Here is a 20,861-nt window from a genome sequence, read left to right as displayed (position 1 = left end):
ATTTCAATGGCGAAGAAACTGGTTCGAATGGGAAAGGAATCAGGAACAATCACTTATGGATGATCTAAGGAATGTCATTTTGCATAAAAATCACCAAGATTCATGGATTTGGTTGCTTGAAGCAACAGGAATTTTTTCTGTTAATTCAACTTACAATCATATTACTACACATAGAAGTGGGGCTGAAATGGATAGTAAATTCAAGCAAATATGGAAAACTCGAGTCCCTCCTAAGGTGCAAATATTTGTTTGGAGGCTACTGCATAAGGGAATCCCAACAGTAGAAAACCTGCTTAAAAGGAACATCGTCTTGGGATCACAAGAGTTGTTGTGTGTATTCTGCAAAACTGAGGTTGAATCTACTCCCCACATTATATGTTCATGCCCATTAGTTGATGCTATTTGGAAACAATGGTTGAGGTCGATTGATTGTCCTGCTCCCTTACCACATCTCATTGAGCAACACTTTTGTTTCATACCGGCATCACTAGAGTCTAAGTCTGAGGTAGAAAAACAGAGGGTAATTTGGAGTGCTACATCATGGTGTATATGGAGACATAGAAACGCATGTGTCTTTGATGGGGAAATTTTCAATCTGGATAAATTAAATAAAGAGGTCCTTTTCTTTGCTTGGTCTTGGTTGAATATACTTGACAAATCTTTCAACTACACTTTCTCACAATGGAGTATCAACCCTGGACAATGTATTCGAGGCTAATTCAACAGGTAACTGTGTTGGAGACTTGAGGTTAATGGGCACTCTATTTTCTTCGGTCATAGCTACCAATACCGCAAATGTTTTCAAGGGAATTAGGTTAGTTGATATGTCACTCCAATACTATTTGTGTCTCACTGCTGTATAATGGGAGAGGAGTGGCAGAAATTCTAGTCTTTGTCGTTGTAATACTGACATATACATGCTCATTTGGAGACTACAACGTGTTAGGCTGGTTGTATTTTGTAGGATTGTCATGAATATGTTGCTAATGCCCTATTTCCTATCTATTGTAAAAGGGTTAAGGTACCCCCTTGTACCTTGTATATATAACATTTATTTGCCTTTCAAAAAAAAAAAAAAAGTCTTAATTGAGTTTTCATCTCTTTAGTATATCGTGTGATTTTGGTTCTTAAGTTTTAATTGAACAATTTTAATATATAGAGTATTACAATTATATAATTTTAGTTTCTCAAGTATTGTAATTGTATAATTTTAATCCTCAAGTATCACAATTATATAATTTTTGACCAATTTAAGTTACACATTTTATAATTTTTATTCATATATTAAATTATATATATTTATTATTACTGAAATTACTCATATATATAACTTAAATAGATAAAATTTGTATAATTATGATATTTGAGAGACTTAAATTACAGAATTATAATATCTTAAAGATTAAAATTATTTAATTAAAAATTAAAAATTAAAAATATATAATTATTATACTTAAAATACTAACATTAATTAATTAAAATTTAAGAAACTAAAATTACACAATTATTATTCTTAAAAGAAAAAACGCATTTAAGCCTACCAACTAAAAAGTTAAGGATCGATCATAAACTACCACATGAACTACGCTCCTATAAAAAATTTAATCGATGATTCCGAAGAAACTAGATGAATAAGAATACACTGCCTTTTCACTTTTTTTTTCTTCTTCTTTCTCTCATATTTGTTAATCCATCTAAAGGCACTTAGCCCAACACACACGAGTGTTTAATTATATCTCAATTTAAAGGACCAAATCATGTAGTACCGTATAAGTCAATATCAAGTAGGGATGGGAACGGGCAGGTCGGGTATGGGTTTCATGATATCCGTCTCCGTCCTCGCAAATTAAATCCATTCTCGTCCTCGTTCCCATATCCGTCGGGTATAGATTTTCATTCTCATCCCCGTCCCCGTCGGGTATCGGGTATACCTGTACCTGTATCCGTACCCGTCAATTTGTTTATTTTTTATTTTTTGTAAAAAAAATAATATTTTTAAATTTTTTTTTATTATATTATAATTATAATTAAGTTATTTTTTATCATATATTATAATAAATAATCATACATAAAAAATATTAAAATTTTTTAATATAATTAAATTAAAAGTGAGTATTAAATTAAAAAAGAAAACAAGGACAGGTATGAGTATGGGTACGGGGCGGGTAAGTACATACCCGTACCCGTACCCGATTTAATATATCGGGTTTTATCCGTATCCGTACCCGTACCCGTACCCGGTCAAATCGGGTATTCCCCATCAAAATCAGGACGAGTTCAGGTATTACCCGCGGGTACGGGTATGTTTGTCATCCCTAATATCAAGAAGAAAAAAAAAACTTTTAAATATCTAGTTCTAGTCTTGTAGAAAGAAAAAAAAAACGCAGTTAAAAGATCTCATAATCATTCAATTTTTTTAATAAAATTAAATAATAAATAAAGACAATAAACACTTTATACACTTACAAAGTCAATACTTTACGCAAATTAATTTCTTATAGACATGTCAGGTGTTGTTTACTACATAAAGTCATACGTTAAACACACATAAGACATAACTTTACAAATCATTGACACTCTCGGCAAAACCAGTAACATCTTTGGCATTTTAATAATAATAAATATAAAAATTAAAAAAAAAACTCAGCACTTTATGCAGCAAGGCCAGTGACAAGTTCAGCATGTTAATACACCAAAATCAATGGATATTATAAAAGAAAAATAAGAAGAAAAACAAAATCAGCAACCTAATAGATCAAAATCAACACCATTTTAATGGAACAAAAACATGTGTCCAACGTAGTGCTTTTAGGCAGCAACTTGCAAGATTACTAGTGAATTTAGTATTTAGTTATCTTGAATTGAAGATGAATCGTTTTAATATAAAATTCAATGGAAACTTGTATGATTCAAATATTTTCCAATTCATTATCAGCGTGAAAACTTTTAAAACAGTTTATGATAAACAAATTTTAGGAGCCAAGCTTACAAGCACCTTATTCACTCAAGCACTTGGAAGAAGTTATCAATTCACTTTTTTTTTAAGCAGCCTACAAGCTTATCTTTCATATATAACTATCAAAGATCGTTTACACAGGGATCAAATTTACGCTAAGAAATCGGTTTACATTATTATAAGTCAAAATCGTTCTCAGATTATTATAAAATTATTTAGTATTTCATTAATATACATTAAGATTAAGATTATATACACTTCTAAAATATAAAACAAAAAATGAAAAACATTTTGAAATTACTATCATTTAATTTTTATAAAATTTGAAACAAATGGTTTTAACAATATATAATTATACTTCAAAAATTATATCTATAACAATCACATTTACACATCTCTGCCACATACATATAACCTCCTCAAAATATCGAGTAATAAAGCTTATTGGTTACACATACCTATTTTTATTTGGAAGGAAAAGAGTTTGTCTGTTAAACCATGTGACATTAACACATAAAAGACTGGAAACATTACTGTTAATCTTGTTTTGTTTATTTTCCCTTTTAATTCAAAACCCCACAAATCATCACTACCCATTATTGCTAGCCATTGTGGCATTGTTGGTACATTTGCTTTATTGCACCTAATCACACTTTTGTCAAAGATAGAAATTTGGCAATACTAACAAGTTGGATTCTTCTCTTTTTGAACACACATATCATATGGAAAATTAAGACAGTTTACACATAATAGGATTTGATTCCTAGAATTATCGTTATTCAATTTTTTTAAGACAGTTCGGTTACTTTATACTTTTTTCCCCAATTACAAACGAAACAACAAAAAAAGAAGAATACAAACGTATAACTAAAAGATTTTCCAATTAGCACAGCTTTAATTGACATTTTCTGCTGCAGAATTAAAAGATGATTTTAACAGTTTTTGCTACAACAGGATTGTAACAACTAGTTTGATCCATGTAACTCCACAACAAAGTTTGCTAAGTCCTTATGCATAGAATTAATCAACTGCAACTGGCTGCATGTTTTCAGCTTCTTGACGAAGCTCTTGGAACAGGACAGATGACAGGTATCGTTCGCCAAAACTTGGATGAACAGTCTGTGATTCAAGTCATCAATGGTTATCACAAATCAGCAAGTCAGCAACAAAGACAGAAAACTTTGCTGCCTAAAATTATAGAGCTAAGCATTTTTTTAATAGAGTCATGTAATGAATTGAAGATAAGAAAAACTGTGTAGTGATTGCAGTGTTGTTGCCTGTTGTGAATTTAGATAATGAGGCTGATGACACATTAGTGATTAGACTAAGTCTTTAGCTTGATGTTGTTTAAAGGAAACTGTTCTTACCACAATGAGTTTGCCTTTGTTTTCAGGCAGCTGAGCCAATCTGAGTGCTGCAACTGTGTTAGCTCCAGATGATATACCTACCTGGAAAGTTTTTAAAGAAACATAATCAGAAATTCAGAATGAATGAAGCTTGAAATTTCTCATGCATTCTTGTTTAAGGAAGTCTTCAAAATTGTCATTTGAAGATTACCATGAGTCCTTCCTTCAAGGCCAACACCCTAGCCATGTTAACTGCATCTTCACTGCTAACCTGCCAAATTAAGTTTCCACTGACAATTAGGAGAAACATATGAAAGTAAAATTTCCATTCTAAATTTTGACTACAATATTCTGTACTTACTTCAAGAACTTTTTCCATTACATCCATGTCCAATATGTCCGGTTTGAATCCAACCCCATTGCCAGTTATATGATGAGGACCTAAATATAAATGATAACATCAGAATATTTCTGAAAATAGAATAGGCCATAGAAATTATATTCGTTACTTTAGATCCTTATTTTAAGGCCCTTTTACATTTATATTATTTCATCACTTCACCAATGCCAGAAACGACTATGAAATGTAAACATTTTAGAGACTTGTACACGCAAGCCTTTTAATTTTATCTTAGGTTGCTTGGAAGACTGAAACATAACATTCAAGAAGAAACTATACACAAAATTATCATATAAAAATTCAAAGAATATTCAGAGAAAAAAAAAGCAAGATCCTTACCAGGTTTACCACCATTCAGCACATTGCTTTCACTTGGCTCCACTCCATATATCTAATACGATTAAAAGCAATTCAAGGGGTTTAATAAGTGTATCTAACAGAACACTGCTCAGTTTGTGATTTGAATTGTGATCTGAAAAATATCACCTTAACATTAGGATTTCTGGATTTGAGATATTGCCCAACCCCAGAGACTGTTCCTCCACTTCCTATTCCCATAACAAATATGTCTACTTGTCCATTTGTATCCTCCCAAATCTCAGGCCCTGTTGTTTCAAAATGCACCTGCTTCCCATTTTGAAGTCAATTGTAAATAAATTCACCATTGTTAGCCAAGCATTTCAGAACTATATCCAATATTAAACTTAAGGGAAACCAAGCTTTACAGAAGTATAGTATAAGCATAGTTCTACAGATCTTTTTTTCTAAGTAAAAGATTTCAGACAGAAATAGCAATTTAGGTTCAGGTAAGTAGTAACCTGAGTATTGGCAGGGTTTGAAAATTGTTGCAGCATAAAAGCATTTGGTGTGGATTCCAAAAGGTCATAAGCCTTCTTTACAGTTCCTCCCATCCCTTTGGTTGGATCAGTGAGGATTAACTCAGCTCCAAATGCTCTCATGGTCACCCTTCTTTCCAAGCTTGTGTAAGAGGGCATTGTCAAAACCATCTTATACCCCTTCATGGCAGCCATAAATGCCATGCTGATGCCCATATTGCCTGATGTAGGCTCAATCAAAGTTGTCTACAACATCAGTTCAGGTAAATGTAAGCACCTACATGTGAATAACTCAGCAAAATAGCTACCATAAGAAATCAGCTAACCTTTCCAGGAGATATCAGATTCTTTTTCTCAGCATCTTCGATCATTGCAAATGCTGGTCTGTAAAAACAAAGAAAATTACAGGAATTTTGATTATATTAAGAATAGTATGAAACCTGATCAAATTCAAGGTAGAAACAAAAAGAAAGTCAAATAGGATTGGATGAAGAGAGGAATTGACCTGTCTTTGATGCTGGCGGTGGGTTGCATCATCTCTTGCTTGACAGCAACATAAGCTCCACATCCTTCAGTTACTTTGTTGAGATAAACCAGTGGAGTCCTCCCAATGAGCTGAAAAATGAATCGTTCTACTTCAGATAACATTGAATAAGAAGCACCAGAACATATCCTCCAATAAACAAAATGGTAAACAAAAATAAATAAAATTCGAAATGTCAATTATTCTGCAAAATGGATTCTTCTTCAAGTTTTGTTTATTTTTTGTGTGCGCGCGTGAGAATAAGGAAAAAGGAAAACTGATAGAAAAAAATAGTGAAAACTCAAATATGGTTTTCTCTTCAATATTTTTTTTTCTTCTCAAATTGGTTTCTCGCACATTTTCCTTTGAAAGCAATCTTGTTTGAGGTACAGTCAGACATTAAATATGATCATTCAAACCATGGTTTAGTATGTCCTGGGGAAACAACGCCTTCCCCTAAATTCAACCCCAAAAATATATCTATGATTCTATTAGTATCATAAAACAAAATTCAAAACACAATAACTGAGTTTTATGACAATAATCACAATTTTGCATCTATAAATGCAATTATCCCGGAAAAAAACCTTAAAAATTAGAAATGTCAATTATTCTGCGAAATGGGTTCTAAAAAATTAGAATCATACAACTGGTTAGTAAAATGGTTTCAACAAAATTCAAACAGAATAATTGACTTTTATGACAACAATCACAATTTTGCAGCTTTAATCATCCCAAACTCTATACTAAGAATTCCAGGCAGCTTTCTAGAATCCAGACCAACCCCACTGGAAAAAAAAAACCCTTAAAAATTCGATTCCAAAACCTTTTCACTTTTGGCAGACGAGGAAATGAACAAATCAGATAAGACATGAAAAACCAGTCAAACACGTGGCATGCTATGAGTGGACAGAAACAGAAAACCACTTAAAAGCAAGTACAACCATTGAGAGAGAGCAATCACCAAACCAAGTTCAGAAGCTGTCTCATATCTCATATAAGCATGAAATGAAAACTGATACAAGTAAGTTGTACCTGAGAAACATGTTTCTTGATGTTGGTTCCAGGGAGGTCCTTAGGCAAATCTCTGATTCTCTGAGCAAGAGAAGGAGAGTCAACCACTGTGGCTGTGGAGAAGAGCCTCCCCATGATGGGGTGGTAGCATGCAAGGGAAGACCTTTGCTTCAGGATGCTGCTGCTGAGGGAAGCCATTTGGGTTGAACTTGTATTGAAAACCTCAAAGGGTGTGTGTGAAATTTGAATGTATAGCATACTAGACTTGACCATGTTTGACACTTATAGAGCATGCCTTTTTCCATTTGATGCAAGAGTCCAATTTAGCTTTGAAATGTGTGACTACATACAGATGAACAGATCTCATTCATGTGAGTGAGGGAATAATAATGTTGCTAAATATAATATGGTGGTGGGGTGGGCTGCTACTAATATAATATAACATAAATGGGAATTTTAAGTTTTAGTATCATTATTTTATAATAAAAAATATTTTATTTAAAGGAACCAAATTTAAAAGAACCTTTGGTTAAGATAATAATAATAAGTTGTGAAATTGGTATCGAATTCAAATACTTGTATAGACGAAAGATTTATTTATTTTAAAAATAAGTTTATTTAGACTTACTTTATTTAATAACTTGTGTTTTATATAAAATTTTAATAATTCAATTTAATTAATTAAAAATTTTAATGTATAGATCAAGTCTGTAAATTTTTTAGAAATTTAAAAATTATTTGATTTTATTTCATTAATTTAAATTGACGAATAGTCATAAAAACACATTATACGTTAATTTGAATTATCGAAACGAATTATCAAATATTTTTTAAATTTTTTTAAGAGTTAATCACTTATACACTGTCAGTGTAAAGTTTTTTTACATTGGCAACTAATTATATTTTTTAATTGTGTCATATCACTGTTAAAAGTAAATGTGTTTATAGTGACATGACACAATTAAAAGATATAATTGGTTTCTAGTGTAAAAAAACTTTACACTGGCAGTATATAGGTGATTAACTCTTTTTTTAAATATTTGCAAACTTGATCTATGTATTAAGAACTCTTAAATTAATGGTTAGATTATTAAAATTTAACGTAAAATATAAGTTATTGAACATAATAGTATCTAGACTTATCCCTAGAGTAAGTTAATCCTTCCTCATACATATACATATATATATATATATATATATATATATATATATATATATATATATATATATATATAATTGTGTTAAATATTTAAAAAAATGTTTTATTTTCATAATAAATAAAATTATTTTTAGTGAAAGATATTTATAGTTAGTAACACAGATTTTTAGTCGATAAAGATAATTTATTAATAAAATAAAAAATTATTATATATAAAAATAGAAAATATATATTAAATAAAAGAGGGGAAAAACACTAATTAAGAATGAAAAATGAACTAAAAATAGGCTAAGATATAAAAAAGTAATTAGTCAATAAAATATAAAAATTGACAACAATTGAAAATTTTAAAACAATATGTTGAAATTATAAATTTAGGGCAGATAAGAAAAATTATTACAAAGGACAAATACTTATATTATCTTTAAAAATAGGAGTGCATCTACACTCTTTGGAGCACATGTAGTTCCGTCACTGCTTGTAGTTTATACCTAAAAAGATTATTATATATTTTATACACATTGATTAAATTAAATTTTTGATTATTCATGTTATTTTTTTAGATTTATTTTAGTCTTTTATTGTTTAAAATATTCATTTTACTCCATTATCTCTTAAATTTAAGTCAATTTAATTATTTTAAATCTTTTTTGACTGATTTAAGTTTTGAAACTTATCTCATAAGATTTAATCATACAAAAATTATTGAATATAATTGAATTTGAAATCAAATGTACTATAAATATGATAAAAAAATTAAAATTTTAAAATTTTAATTATACAATTTATTTCATGTTATTTTCTAATTATTCATAAGATATATTTTTTATACAATTTTTGTTATGTTTATAACCTTTTGCATTCAAATGTCAATTACATTTCATAATTTTTATATAGATGAATTTAATATTACAAGTTTCATATATTGATTCAGTTGAAAATTGATTCAAAATCATAATAAAAAATAGAAATGATCATTATTTTAAAAAGACTAAATTAATTCAAATATAAAAGATATATAATTAAAATGAACATTTTAAAATATAAAAAATTAAAAAAAATTAAAAAATATATCAAAAATATAATTTAATCTAACACATTAATATTTTTTTATGATTTATATTTTTTCTATCTCATCATCAATCTTTTTCAACATTTTTCTTACTATCTTTTAAGTTTTGTATTGTTTTCATATAATTTTTTCGAATAAAGTATCGTTATCTTTATAAACTATCCTAGTATGAAAACTTTTTACATTAATATTCGCATCGTGTCGTGAACAGTGAAACAAATTATTCTTTTTCCAATCTTATTAATCTTTTTAATCAGCCGCCGTTGTCTAGTAAGTTGTTGAAGTTAGATGCTCGATTTCGGCCGCCATTGACAGAAAAATCATTCAAGAATTCAAATAGATAAGAAAATATTTCACCCACATGTTAAGTTCTTTTCAAATTGCAAGAGATCACTTTTTTTTATAAAAAAAAAATCTCTAATTAACGTGTTTGTCACTGGGGTGTTCATCAACGTGTTTGATTCGGTTTTAAGATAAACTAAAATCTAAAGTAATCAACTTTTTTATAATCCAAACCAAAGGAGATTAGTTTGATTCAAATTAATCAATTTTCATAAGAAAAATTGACAAATTTCTATTTTTAAATATAAAACTACAAACTTTTATTCTAAAATTTAAATATAAATTTATTATTAAAATAATATAGAGTAAATAAATAAAAGAGTAATGTAACAAAATACGAAGTTTTCCAATATTTAAAATTAAAATAATTCAACATAGTCAAATAATAAGTATCAAGTAAGATGATGTGAATGAGTGAGAAAAATGGGTGCAACATGTGACATTATGTGTGATAAGTGTGACAAAATAAGTTATAAGGGACTTTATGTTTTTCGGTTATATCAATAGATATTGTTTTAAGTTTTTTTGTACCTATACATATATCTATTACATGAATATTCAAGTGATTGTTTACATGAATATTCAAGTGATTGTTGCATGAAAACCTTAGTGTAGTTGATGACTTCATGTTTTTCGTTGGTAGTAAATATATTATACTAGGTGTATTGACCTGTCGGGTCATTACACTTTTATGGTATTAAATTCAGTCAAGTTTTTTTAGGAACACTATATGGGGGTGAACCTATTGTGTTTATGTTGTGTATTTGTTTAAGTTGTGTTGTGTTGTTATTTTTGTTGTGTGTTACCTTATGGGTTAATTTATCTTAGTATATGATGGTTAGATATTAGTTTGATCAACATAAACCATCAACATAATGTTAACTTTGCTCAAATGGAAGCAAACCAGGTTGTAATTGAAGTAGCTAGATCAATGGTGTCTTAAGAGTACAAGGACTTGGATGGGTTTAGGAAGTGTAATCCTCCTCATTTATAGGGTGAGGTTAGTCCAGAGGTGGTTGACTAGTGGATCAATAAGATGGAGAAGATTTTTAGGGTAATAGGATCCTCGGAGGAGAATAAGTTGACCTATGTAATTTATATGCTAATTAGAGAAGTTAAGTACTAATGTAGGGGTACCCAACAAATGTTGGAGACCAGAGGGGTTATGGTGGATTGGGAATGCTTCAAGAAGATATTCCTTGATAAGTATTTCCCATACAATGTCAAGTGTGTCAAGGATGCGAAGTTTATGAGACTACATCAAGGGGGCATGTTTATTCAAGACTATACTATGAAATTTGAGCATTCAACCCGATTTTATTCCCATGCTATTTATGAAGCTTGGAGGTGCAAGAAGTTTAGTGAGGGGTTAAGACATGAACCAAAAAGGGTGGTGGTACCTATGGCCATCATAGAGTTTCTAGTCCTAGTAGAGAAGACGAAGATTGTGGAGAGGTTGGAGTGTGGTAGTCGGATTGTGAAAGTAGTTCGTGGTAATGTCATTTGGAGTGACAAATGCCCTTACTGTTTTCATGGAGTATATGAACACAATCTTCATACCCTTTTTAGATAAGTTTATGGTTGTTTTTATTGATGACATTCTTATCTACTCGAGATCTCTAGAGGAGCACATGAAGCATTTGAGATTGGATTAAGAGGTTTTGAGGGATAAGTAGTTGTATGTCAAGCTTTCAAAGTGTGAATTATGGTTAAATGAGGTGAAATTTATAAGTCATGTAATTTCTACTATAGGGATTTTTGTGGATCCAATTAAGATTGAGACGGTGCTATAGTGGGAGTTTCCTTAGACTGTTTTTGAGATAAAAAGTTTTGTTGGGTTGACGGGTTACTATAAGAGATTCATTGAATGTTTCTCCAAGATAGTGATGTCTCTAAATCGACTGACTAGGTAGGATTAGCCGTTTGTTTGGACAAACACTTGTGAGAGGAGTTTTATTGGTATGTGTAAAAATTATAGTATGATATTTATTGTATGATAGAGAACATATCTTATTGTATCTTCTCATTAATTATTTTTTATATACCTTTTCACTTTCTAACCAGTTAAGCAAACAAAAAATTATATCTTTTTCTTATCAAACAACATTAAAAAAATCTCATTTTACTTCTTTTTTATCATTTCTTTCCTTTTATTATTTTTTTTTGTTGCTTTTTTAAACCAAACACGTCTTTTAAAAATTTAATGCATTATAAATGTTTATAAGATAAATTCAATAATACTTGTTCAAAAAATTTGTTAAGTAAGGACAATAAAATATTTTATATCATTTTTATTAAAAAAATATAATAATATTTTGGAAAATATATTTTTTTGGGGTAAAAAAATTAAAAAGCTTCTTTTTTTATAAATTACATAGTCTCATGATAGAGTGATAGTTTTTCCTTTTTCTCTTTTTATCTGAGATTATATTTAAGAGTGACTTTGTAATTTTTTGTGACTTATTTAATATTAGTGGAAAAAAATGATACAAATTAATAGGATTAAAATAATAATATTACTAATTTATTTTCTTTTTATCTATTCTAAATTTCCATGTTCATTTAAAACAAAAATATTTTATGAGAGTAATACTTTTTTATAAGTGTAAAATTTTTTATTAAATATATTCTAGTATAAAAATAAAACCATGTGACAACTACTCTTATTCCTCTTGATGTGAATTCTCTTCTACCAACACATAATATACATATATAAGATCAAAAGGGTTAAAAACTAAAATAAAAATTGAAAAAACCTATATTAGTAAACTAAAAGTATGACAATCTTTTAGTCAAAAAATATAGTATATTATAATAATAATAAAAAATAAGGAAGAATCTACTTACTCTAAAAATAAATTTTGATAGACTTACTTCATTTAATAACTCATGTTCGCCATCAAGTTTTCAATGATCTAACCGTTAAATTAAAAAAAAATAGTATATAGATCAAACTTATAAACTTTTAATAAAAATGAAAATTATTTAATACTTTATTTTATTAATTTAAATTGATAGATAATCATAAAAATATTTTATATATTAATTTGAATATATTTAACAAAGAATATATAATTTTTAAATTTTTTAAAAACTTATAAACTTAATATATACATTAAAAAAATTAATTAACAGTTAAATTGTTAACATTTAATGTAAAACATAAATTATTGAGTGGTTACTCTTGAGTAAATCTCTCCTTAAAAAAATTAAGACAATTTTAATACAAAGTGAAAACAATTACATAATAGAATAAAATATTAATATATTTTATCATATTAGATATAATAGAATAACTAAAATATAATTAATAATATATTTATAAAAAATTAATATTTTATATAAAAATAAGAAGTAGCAAAATTTTTGTGGGAACAATTGTTCCACTATTATAAACATAGAAATGTTCCTAGTTGTTAGAATATATTTTAATATTATTTAAGAAAAATAAAATAAAATTTAATTTCATCTTAAAAAAATTAATTTATAAGATCTTAAAATATAAATTTAATTTTAAATACTATTTTAATAAAGTGAAATTAAACGTAAATCAATTTAACAAAATTTACTTTTAAAGTGAATTATTCTCACTTATATTACACTATCATGGTTATTTATCTCAAATTTCTCTGAATTCTTGATCTATGATTTACGCATATATGATTTTAGAAGAAAACAAATTATGCCCATAGCAGAAAATAATGTGGTGAGCATCATTTAGCCACCCAACCTAACATGTGGTTCAGTGAACGTGACCATTGGTTTAGAGGTAGAGTCAAATTAAACTACGACCTCATATAAAATAGTAATGTTATCTTTCGTTATTTCTTTTTCTTTCTCATCTATGTATTTTATGACAAATATAGTAATGATAAAAATATATCATTTAGATAATATTTGTAATGACTCATTATAATTTTTACATTTAATAAAATCGACGATTAGTAGAGAAAATAAAATATACTTATCTAAAATTAACACTTAGACAATTTATAGATATTACAAGAGAATATATATATATATATATATATATATATATATATATATATATATATATATATATATATAACTATAATAAACAAGTATATATACATGACTATACAACAATCCAAAAACTATAAAGTGTAACCTTAGGTTATCAGCCAAACAATATTTGTACTACGGGTTACATCAGAGTAATCCAATGAAGAACCACAACAAGTCATTTACCAGTATGGCCTCACAAAATTGCAACATGCCTCTAATTAACCTTATTCTTCTTCCATGTACACATGTTCATCGTAATTCAACCACAAGAAAATATGTAAGGGTAAGTTAAAGTAAAAAAGAATACAACATGGTACAAGTATTGAATAAAGTATCTATACTAATCACACCAACATGTAAACCATATACAACATCGCCTCATGGATTACAACACCACCACAACTCAACATGACATCAAACAAGTTTGAAAGACAAGCAATTTAAGTATATCAAACTTACACCACATCTATACCATCCAACATACAACATATAGCACATAAACAATCACCAAAACAACACATCATATATGTACACCTCAACTAATGCGTCATTATGCATTTACCTACAGAGATTTCCTACACCAAGGTGAACAGTCTAAGTTGCTTGACTCTATCGAACCATTGATCTTTTTACACCTACTAAATCAACAGTCAAATAGGATACATGACTTGGCATGCATAAACTAATTTACCTATGTAATTAGCCCACTAACTATCCTTGTGATATCACGCATCTTTCTAGTAATCAATTAAAGGTTTTAGTCATCGACTTCATACCTTTCTCCAACATTATGTAGGGACTTAGAGGAGACTCAATAATCCACTCCAAGAAATAATGTCTACTTAAGAAGAGTTTTCCAACAACTAGGCTTATAAAGCACCACACAAATATCCACACAATGGAATATCCAACTTTCAAAAACACCATTTTCTCTAGTCCTAAGTCAATCAACATGCCTAAATGTCTATAACATTCTCAACATCAATACCTCATCAAGTCAACAATTATTCAACACATCAAGCCTAAATACCTTGAGTATTCTTAACATTTACACCTTAACAGTTCAATAATCATAAACATATCATGCTTAAATGCTTAAAGCATCCTCGATGTCAACACCTCAACTATTCAACAATCATAAATATTTATACATATTATCCCAGATCAATATATATATATATATATATATATATATATATATATATATATATATATATATATACATATATATATATATATATATATATATATATAAAACTAATAACACCCATTAAGATACAATATGCAATATATTCATCTAACCTATTCATGTTCACCATTTTATCAATCAAACAACAAGAGTTATCAAAATCAAGCCACGGCCAACGCCACACACCTAGTGTGACACCCTCTACCCCATTATTAATATACAACAAATGTAACAATAAAATATTTCTTTTCTTCTTTTTGGGTAAATAAAATCTTTCATAGTTGACAAATATTTCAAATATCACAAGGTAGAAGATTCACATTCGTAACTCATAAATCATAACTCCAGTGTAGAAATTATAAAAGAAAAGAAGTTAAGATTTTCAATACAATTTAGTGTAAAACAAGAAATCATATATATACAAATAATAATAAAGGAAATATAAATTAACTCCAGTAAAGGTGGCAGTGCCTCCTAGTTAGGAATCAATTTATATTTTCCAAATCATGTAATAAAATATAACAAGGATATTCATTCTGGTCTTTTATCAAGAACGTTCAAATTACAATTCTTAACATACATTTTCCTTGAATTATAAACTTTATCTACGTTATCTCTTCGTTAGAAATTACAAAGAAGAGAAACTAAAGTTATTAAAACAATAACATATTAAACTAAAAATAACTATGCCCCGATGTCACATCCTATCAGAGCATGCCCAATTGAAGCCTTTAAGCCTCATCACCAACATCCTCATGATGCTGATCATCTGCAACATAATTTAAAACATATACAAAAACAACAAGGGAGTGAGAAACATCTCACTCAGTTTCAGATGCAGAAATAAAGGTTAGATAGCACACACACACAACAAATACAAGTCATATGTAAATAATACACATAAATAATCAATATCACATATATACTCATTTATCATGCTAGGATGTCATGAACTCAACTCATAAATACATGCATGTGGCGCCATAAGGAAGTTTCACATATCATCACTGGTGACCCTAAGGCACACCTGCACAACTGTCGGTGACCCTAAGGTACACCTGGTTAGCATATCATCAACTGTCGGTGACCCTAAAGTACACCTGGTTAGCATATCATCAACTGTCGGTGACCCTAAGGTACACCTTGTTAGCATATCATCAACTGTCGGTGACCCTAAGGTACACCTTGTTAGCAAGTTACATCACTGGTATGCGGCCTCAGCGGCACACCTGGAATAAGATATGCATATGATGCATGTCATACATTCATTATTTCATGAACTCAACATTTAACTTATTACAGAATTTCATTTAGTACATCATGTCCTCATTTGTCATAGTCTCATAATCATAGTTTGTCTCAATAGTCAATTCTTAGGTCTCATGTCATTTGTCCATATTTCACATGGTCATGTCATCAATACTCCTCATAAGGTCCGCATAGGTATTCACAGAGATTCAGAGAGCATTCTTATTCATATTAAAACTCATGTATTATTAACATTAATTTCATATTCATTTATTACTTCAACAAAGAAAAAGGTAGAGTAAATAGAAAATCAGACAGAACAACGGCACTTTCAACAAAAACAAAGTAGAATAAATAGAAAATCGGACAGAACAACGGCACCTTCAACAAAAAGCAAAGTAGAGTAAATAGAAAATCAAACAGAACAACGGTATCTTCAACAAAGAATAAAATAGAGTAAATAGAAAATCAGACAGAACAACAGCAAGGGATTGGGGGCCAATCCGACAAACAACTATCCAACAATTATCCCCACACCCCTGAGCGAGGTTCTCACTCCCCCCCTTACCTGGATAAGCGGAGTTGAAACTTGGGCAGGGCCTCCTCTGGATTCTCTCTTTCTTCCCTCTCTTTCTCTCTTTCTTTCTCTCTCTCTCTCTCTCTCCTCTTTCTCTCTCTAAGATTATCACTTCTTGCTCGGTATAAAATTTTCACCCCCCCTTGGCCCTATTTATAGGCAAACTGGTGTACCCGGAACGGCCCGTATTGAATTCGGAACGGCCCGTTCCGGATCCTTCGAATTTGTGCAAATTTCTCAACTAGAACGGCCCGTTCCAAAATCGGAACGGCCCGTTCCCAAAAAGCAGAACGGCCCGTTCTAAAACCAGAACGGCCCGTTCTCAATCTCAGCAGAACGGCTCGTTCTCCCTCCGGAACGGCCCGTTCTCCATACCAGAACGGCCCGTTCCAGGCCCGTTTTGCGACTACAAAAACCTCACATTTTCAACATTTGGAACAGCCCGTTTCACTTTTGGAACGGCCCGTTCCGGAACCCAAAATACCCCTATAACTTTATTAAAATTACGAAAATGCCATTAAAATAATAATAATAAAAATTTGGATGTTACACCTAGTGTCCAACGCTACTGAGGTAGGGGGTCCTCTACCTTGCCCACGTCTAACGCCATTCAACCCGCGTTCAACGTGGATGAGGTAGGGAACCCCTGAGTCCTTATGCCTGACGTGGCAAAGTCCACGCTTGACCCCATTTCAAGTAGAGATGAGTCTTTCTCTCCTCACACCCAACTCCACAACACTCATGTCTGATACAAATTCAGTCAAAACTAATTCTTTCACTTCACGCCTGGTTCCATTCAAACAACACCTGACATGACCAAGTCAAAGGTTTTTCTCTCTCTTCACATCCAATGCCACCAATCTTGTGTTTGATGCGAGCAAGATAGAGATCCCTTGATTTGAGTCACGCTCAGCGCAATAATGAGTTTTCCACTAACAGACTTAAGAATTTAACTCAAACCTCCTGAAAATCAAAAAACACCAAGCAAGCATCAACATAATCGACAAGTATGCATCACATACAATCCATTACTCATCATATTAACAACGTTACATGCAACCATCAACAATCTCAAATCATCAAAATCCATCTTCACATGCTCAAAGCACCCAAAATCCAACCCATTCATCATACCATTCAAAATCAACCAACACATTTATATATTAATGACAATCAATTAACATGCAATTCATATAACTCTACATATCAAGTTTTTAACTTCCCTTACCTTGGAATTAAAGATAATGAGGGAGGAGAAGAAAAACAAGCTCTGAGCTTCTTTAAGAAACTTAGCACGATACCACCTTAATTCTCAACTTTTCGATTTTGAATCAACACCCACAATGATCCTTATGCCTTCTAACTTATAACTTCTAACTCTTAGAAAAAAAAAAAAAAAAAAAACTTCTAACCCCATTTTTACTTTTCTGGTTAAATCTTTAACCTTGGTTGCAAAATCCATCCATTGTATAATAATAAAATTGTTTAATTATTACAACTCATAACTCTCATGTTCTCTCATGCAACACTCTAGAATCCCATTCATTTACAAAGGAACATAGGAATTTCATAGTGTTACAATTATAAAGGAACATAGGGATTTTAAGTGTTACAATTAATGTTGAAAATATAAAATATATTTAATTACTCTCTTTATCTTAAAATAACTGTAATTTAATATTTTTACATACATACAACTTAAGAATAACAATAAATATATCACCTTTTATACAATTTTACTAAAATAATTTAATTTTTCTTAATAAATATATTATTTTTAATTATAGTAGTTAAATAATTATAAATTTTTTATAAAAATAATCAATATACTTTAAAAAGAAAAAATATTAATATATAAAGACATTTTTCAAATGTTAAAACTACTGTTAAAATAGTATTATAGTTTTTTCCAGTTTGATTAACATGTGCTTTTGCCTCAAATTATACAAAGGAGCTGACTATACCAAAAAGTTAAATATGAATCAATCAAGATGATGTAGTATTTTTTTTTTAACCTATTTTATTTATATTATTCTTATAAAAATTGAATTCCTTTTATTTGTGAAGAAACTCTTAAGTTCATTTATAAAAATAAAATAAAATAATTTCAGGAACTTAAAATTACACTTTCTTTTTTAATGAATCGCGAGCATTAATCCTTATTAGAAACTAATCCATTGATTAAGCGCTTTACGGATAACATGGCAAGCATTTACAACTTAAGAATTATGAGTAAAATTTTAATTTTCCATAAATTGACACATCCTCTTAACTTAATTGTTTAGTTTAGTTTCGTCATCTTTTCATTGTTATTTAGTTTGTTAATTGTTTTCAGAGGGAACCTTTATGTATGGTCTCACTTAGATTCTTATCTGTCGGTTTATTATTTGACATTTTTTACTTGTTTCTAAATGCAGACGTATTTGCTGTTCTTTGCTTTTAGTATATTCTTTTGTTGTTTAGTGTCTATCACATGGGCAAGTCAACGGAGGCTGCATGGATAGTAGACAGTAGTTATATCCGTCTCGGATAAATATTTATTTTTATCTGTTTTTATATTTATGTAGATATTCATTAAAAGAATATTTATGTATATTTGTAGATATTTATTTATAAAAAATATATATTAATATTCAAAAATATTTTAATAATATATTTTTTTTTTATTTTCGCACATAATTGTGAAGTTTAACATGATGATAATAACGATATTTAAATATAAATATTGGACATATTAATTCAATCACCTCAACCCCAGTGATTTTATGACACAGTTTAGAGAACGGATTATGATATTTAGATCAATTAGTGATCTTCAACTGAGAGCTTCTGGTTCTCCTAGAAGAAAATGTTAAAAATTTTCCTCTAACGTTACGAACATTTCGATAGATTTCTTTTAAAAAATAAGTGATAATTTTGAAATATAAAATACTTTTACATCATTATTTACGTAGTGCTTGTTTCGGGTGATTTACTGTTTACGAGTAACGAAAGGTGAGGAAAGTTGGCGTTTGTTTCCACCAATTTGCGACGATGGAAAGGCGAAGAAAAGTGAGGAGAAGCACTGTTGCTCTCCTCGCACGAGAGGGAAGAAAAGAGGTGAAAGACACGTAGGATTTGTGAAAATCCGAAAATGCCTCTCCCATGCAGCAGAGGATTCACGTTCAACGAAGGAGCATAATCGATTGGCCACATAATCGATTATGCAAGGCTATAATCGATTATGTGGCAACCATAATCGATTATGCAGGGTATTTTCGCTGCCAGTGAAAATCGGAACAGCCCCGGAACGACCCGTTCCAAAAATGCATGTTATGAGAAAAATAAGAAAGCAGAATGGGCCGTTCCACTTTTGGAACGGGCCGTTCCACTTTTGGCCTTTACGTAGTACTTTATAACCCCAGAACGGCCATTCCACTTTCGGAACGGGCCGTTCTGGGCACATTAATTTGTTTTTAATACGTATATATATATATATAAATTTATATCTGGTATATATATATATATATATATATATATAATATTAATATTTAATTTATAATACCTTAAATTAAATATAATTATTTAATATTAATATTTAATTTAAGGTATTATATATTAAATATTAACATCAAAAAGTGAAAATATAAAAAAAATAAAGTAAAACATGTTTATAAAATTATAATAATAACACTTTCATAAACATTAATAAAATAATGTTACAAAATATAATTATCATAATATATTTTGTTATTATTATTTATTATTATAAATATTATTGTTTTTATTTTTATTAATATTAATATTATTATTTATTATAATTAGTATCATTATTATTTATGATTCTTATTATTTTTCTAATATTTATTATTATTCTTATCATTATTTATTATTTTTTTAGTAAATAAACCCTATTAATATAATTTTATTGTAATTATTATTAATTACAATAAATAATATTATACTCATTTTTAATCCAAGGGTAAAAGTGTAAATTATATATTCATCTCTTAAATTTTTATTTTTTATCTACCATTAAATTTAAAGCAAATATTTAAATTAATTTATTTTTAAATTAATTTTTTTATAATTTTTTTAGTTAAAATTTATATATTTATCTTTTAATTATAATAATTATAAAAAAAAATTTAACGTAAAGACAAAATAGTAATCTTTCACAACTATTAATTAAAA

The 20,861-nt window shown here is 29.1% G+C and overlaps 1 protein-coding gene across 1 annotated transcript; it reads right to left on the bottom strand.

The window, feature by feature from the left end:
• Positions 1–3,820: 3,820 nt before the first annotated feature.
• On the bottom strand, positions 3,821–7,437 carry CYSC1 (cysteine synthase C1). The gene is made up of 10 exons (XM_020363894.3): positions 7,097–7,437; positions 6,044–6,153; positions 5,865–5,922; positions 5,521–5,784; positions 5,189–5,326; positions 5,042–5,093; positions 4,664–4,743; positions 4,514–4,573; positions 4,324–4,404; positions 3,821–4,075 (listed from the first exon to the last, which is right to left on the bottom strand). Exons 1-10 carry the CDS (start codon positions 7,346–7,348, stop codon positions 3,977–3,979), a joined length of 1,194 nt encoding a protein of 397 aa, XP_020219483.1. The 5' UTR covers positions 7,349–7,437; the 3' UTR covers positions 3,821–3,976.
• Positions 7,438–20,861: the final 13,424 nt, after the last annotated feature.

Source organism: Cajanus cajan, chromosome 4, assembly GCF_000230855.2.
Source record: "Cajanus cajan strain Asha chromosome 4, NIPB_CcT2T_4, whole genome shotgun sequence".
Lineage (NCBI taxonomy): Eukaryota > Viridiplantae > Streptophyta > Magnoliopsida > Fabales > Fabaceae > Cajanus > Cajanus cajan.
The sequence above is the reverse complement of the archived record's forward strand: the minus strand, read 5'-3'. Positions and strand labels throughout refer to the sequence as shown.

Excerpts from the sequence above, each read along its gene's own strand:
- CYSC1 (XM_020363894.3), bottom strand. The coding sequence starts at position 7,348 with ATGGTCAAGTCTAGTATGCTATACATTCAAATTTCACACACACCCTTT. Across the intron at positions 5,785-5,864 it reads ATCTGATATCTCCTGGAAAG|ACAACTTTGATTGAGCCTAC; the intron begins GTTAGCTGATTT and ends CTGATGTTGTAG. Across the intron at positions 4,574-4,663 it reads TAATGGAAAAAGTTCTTGAA|GTTAGCAGTGAAGATGCAGT; the intron begins GTAAGTACAGAA and ends TTAATTTGGCAG.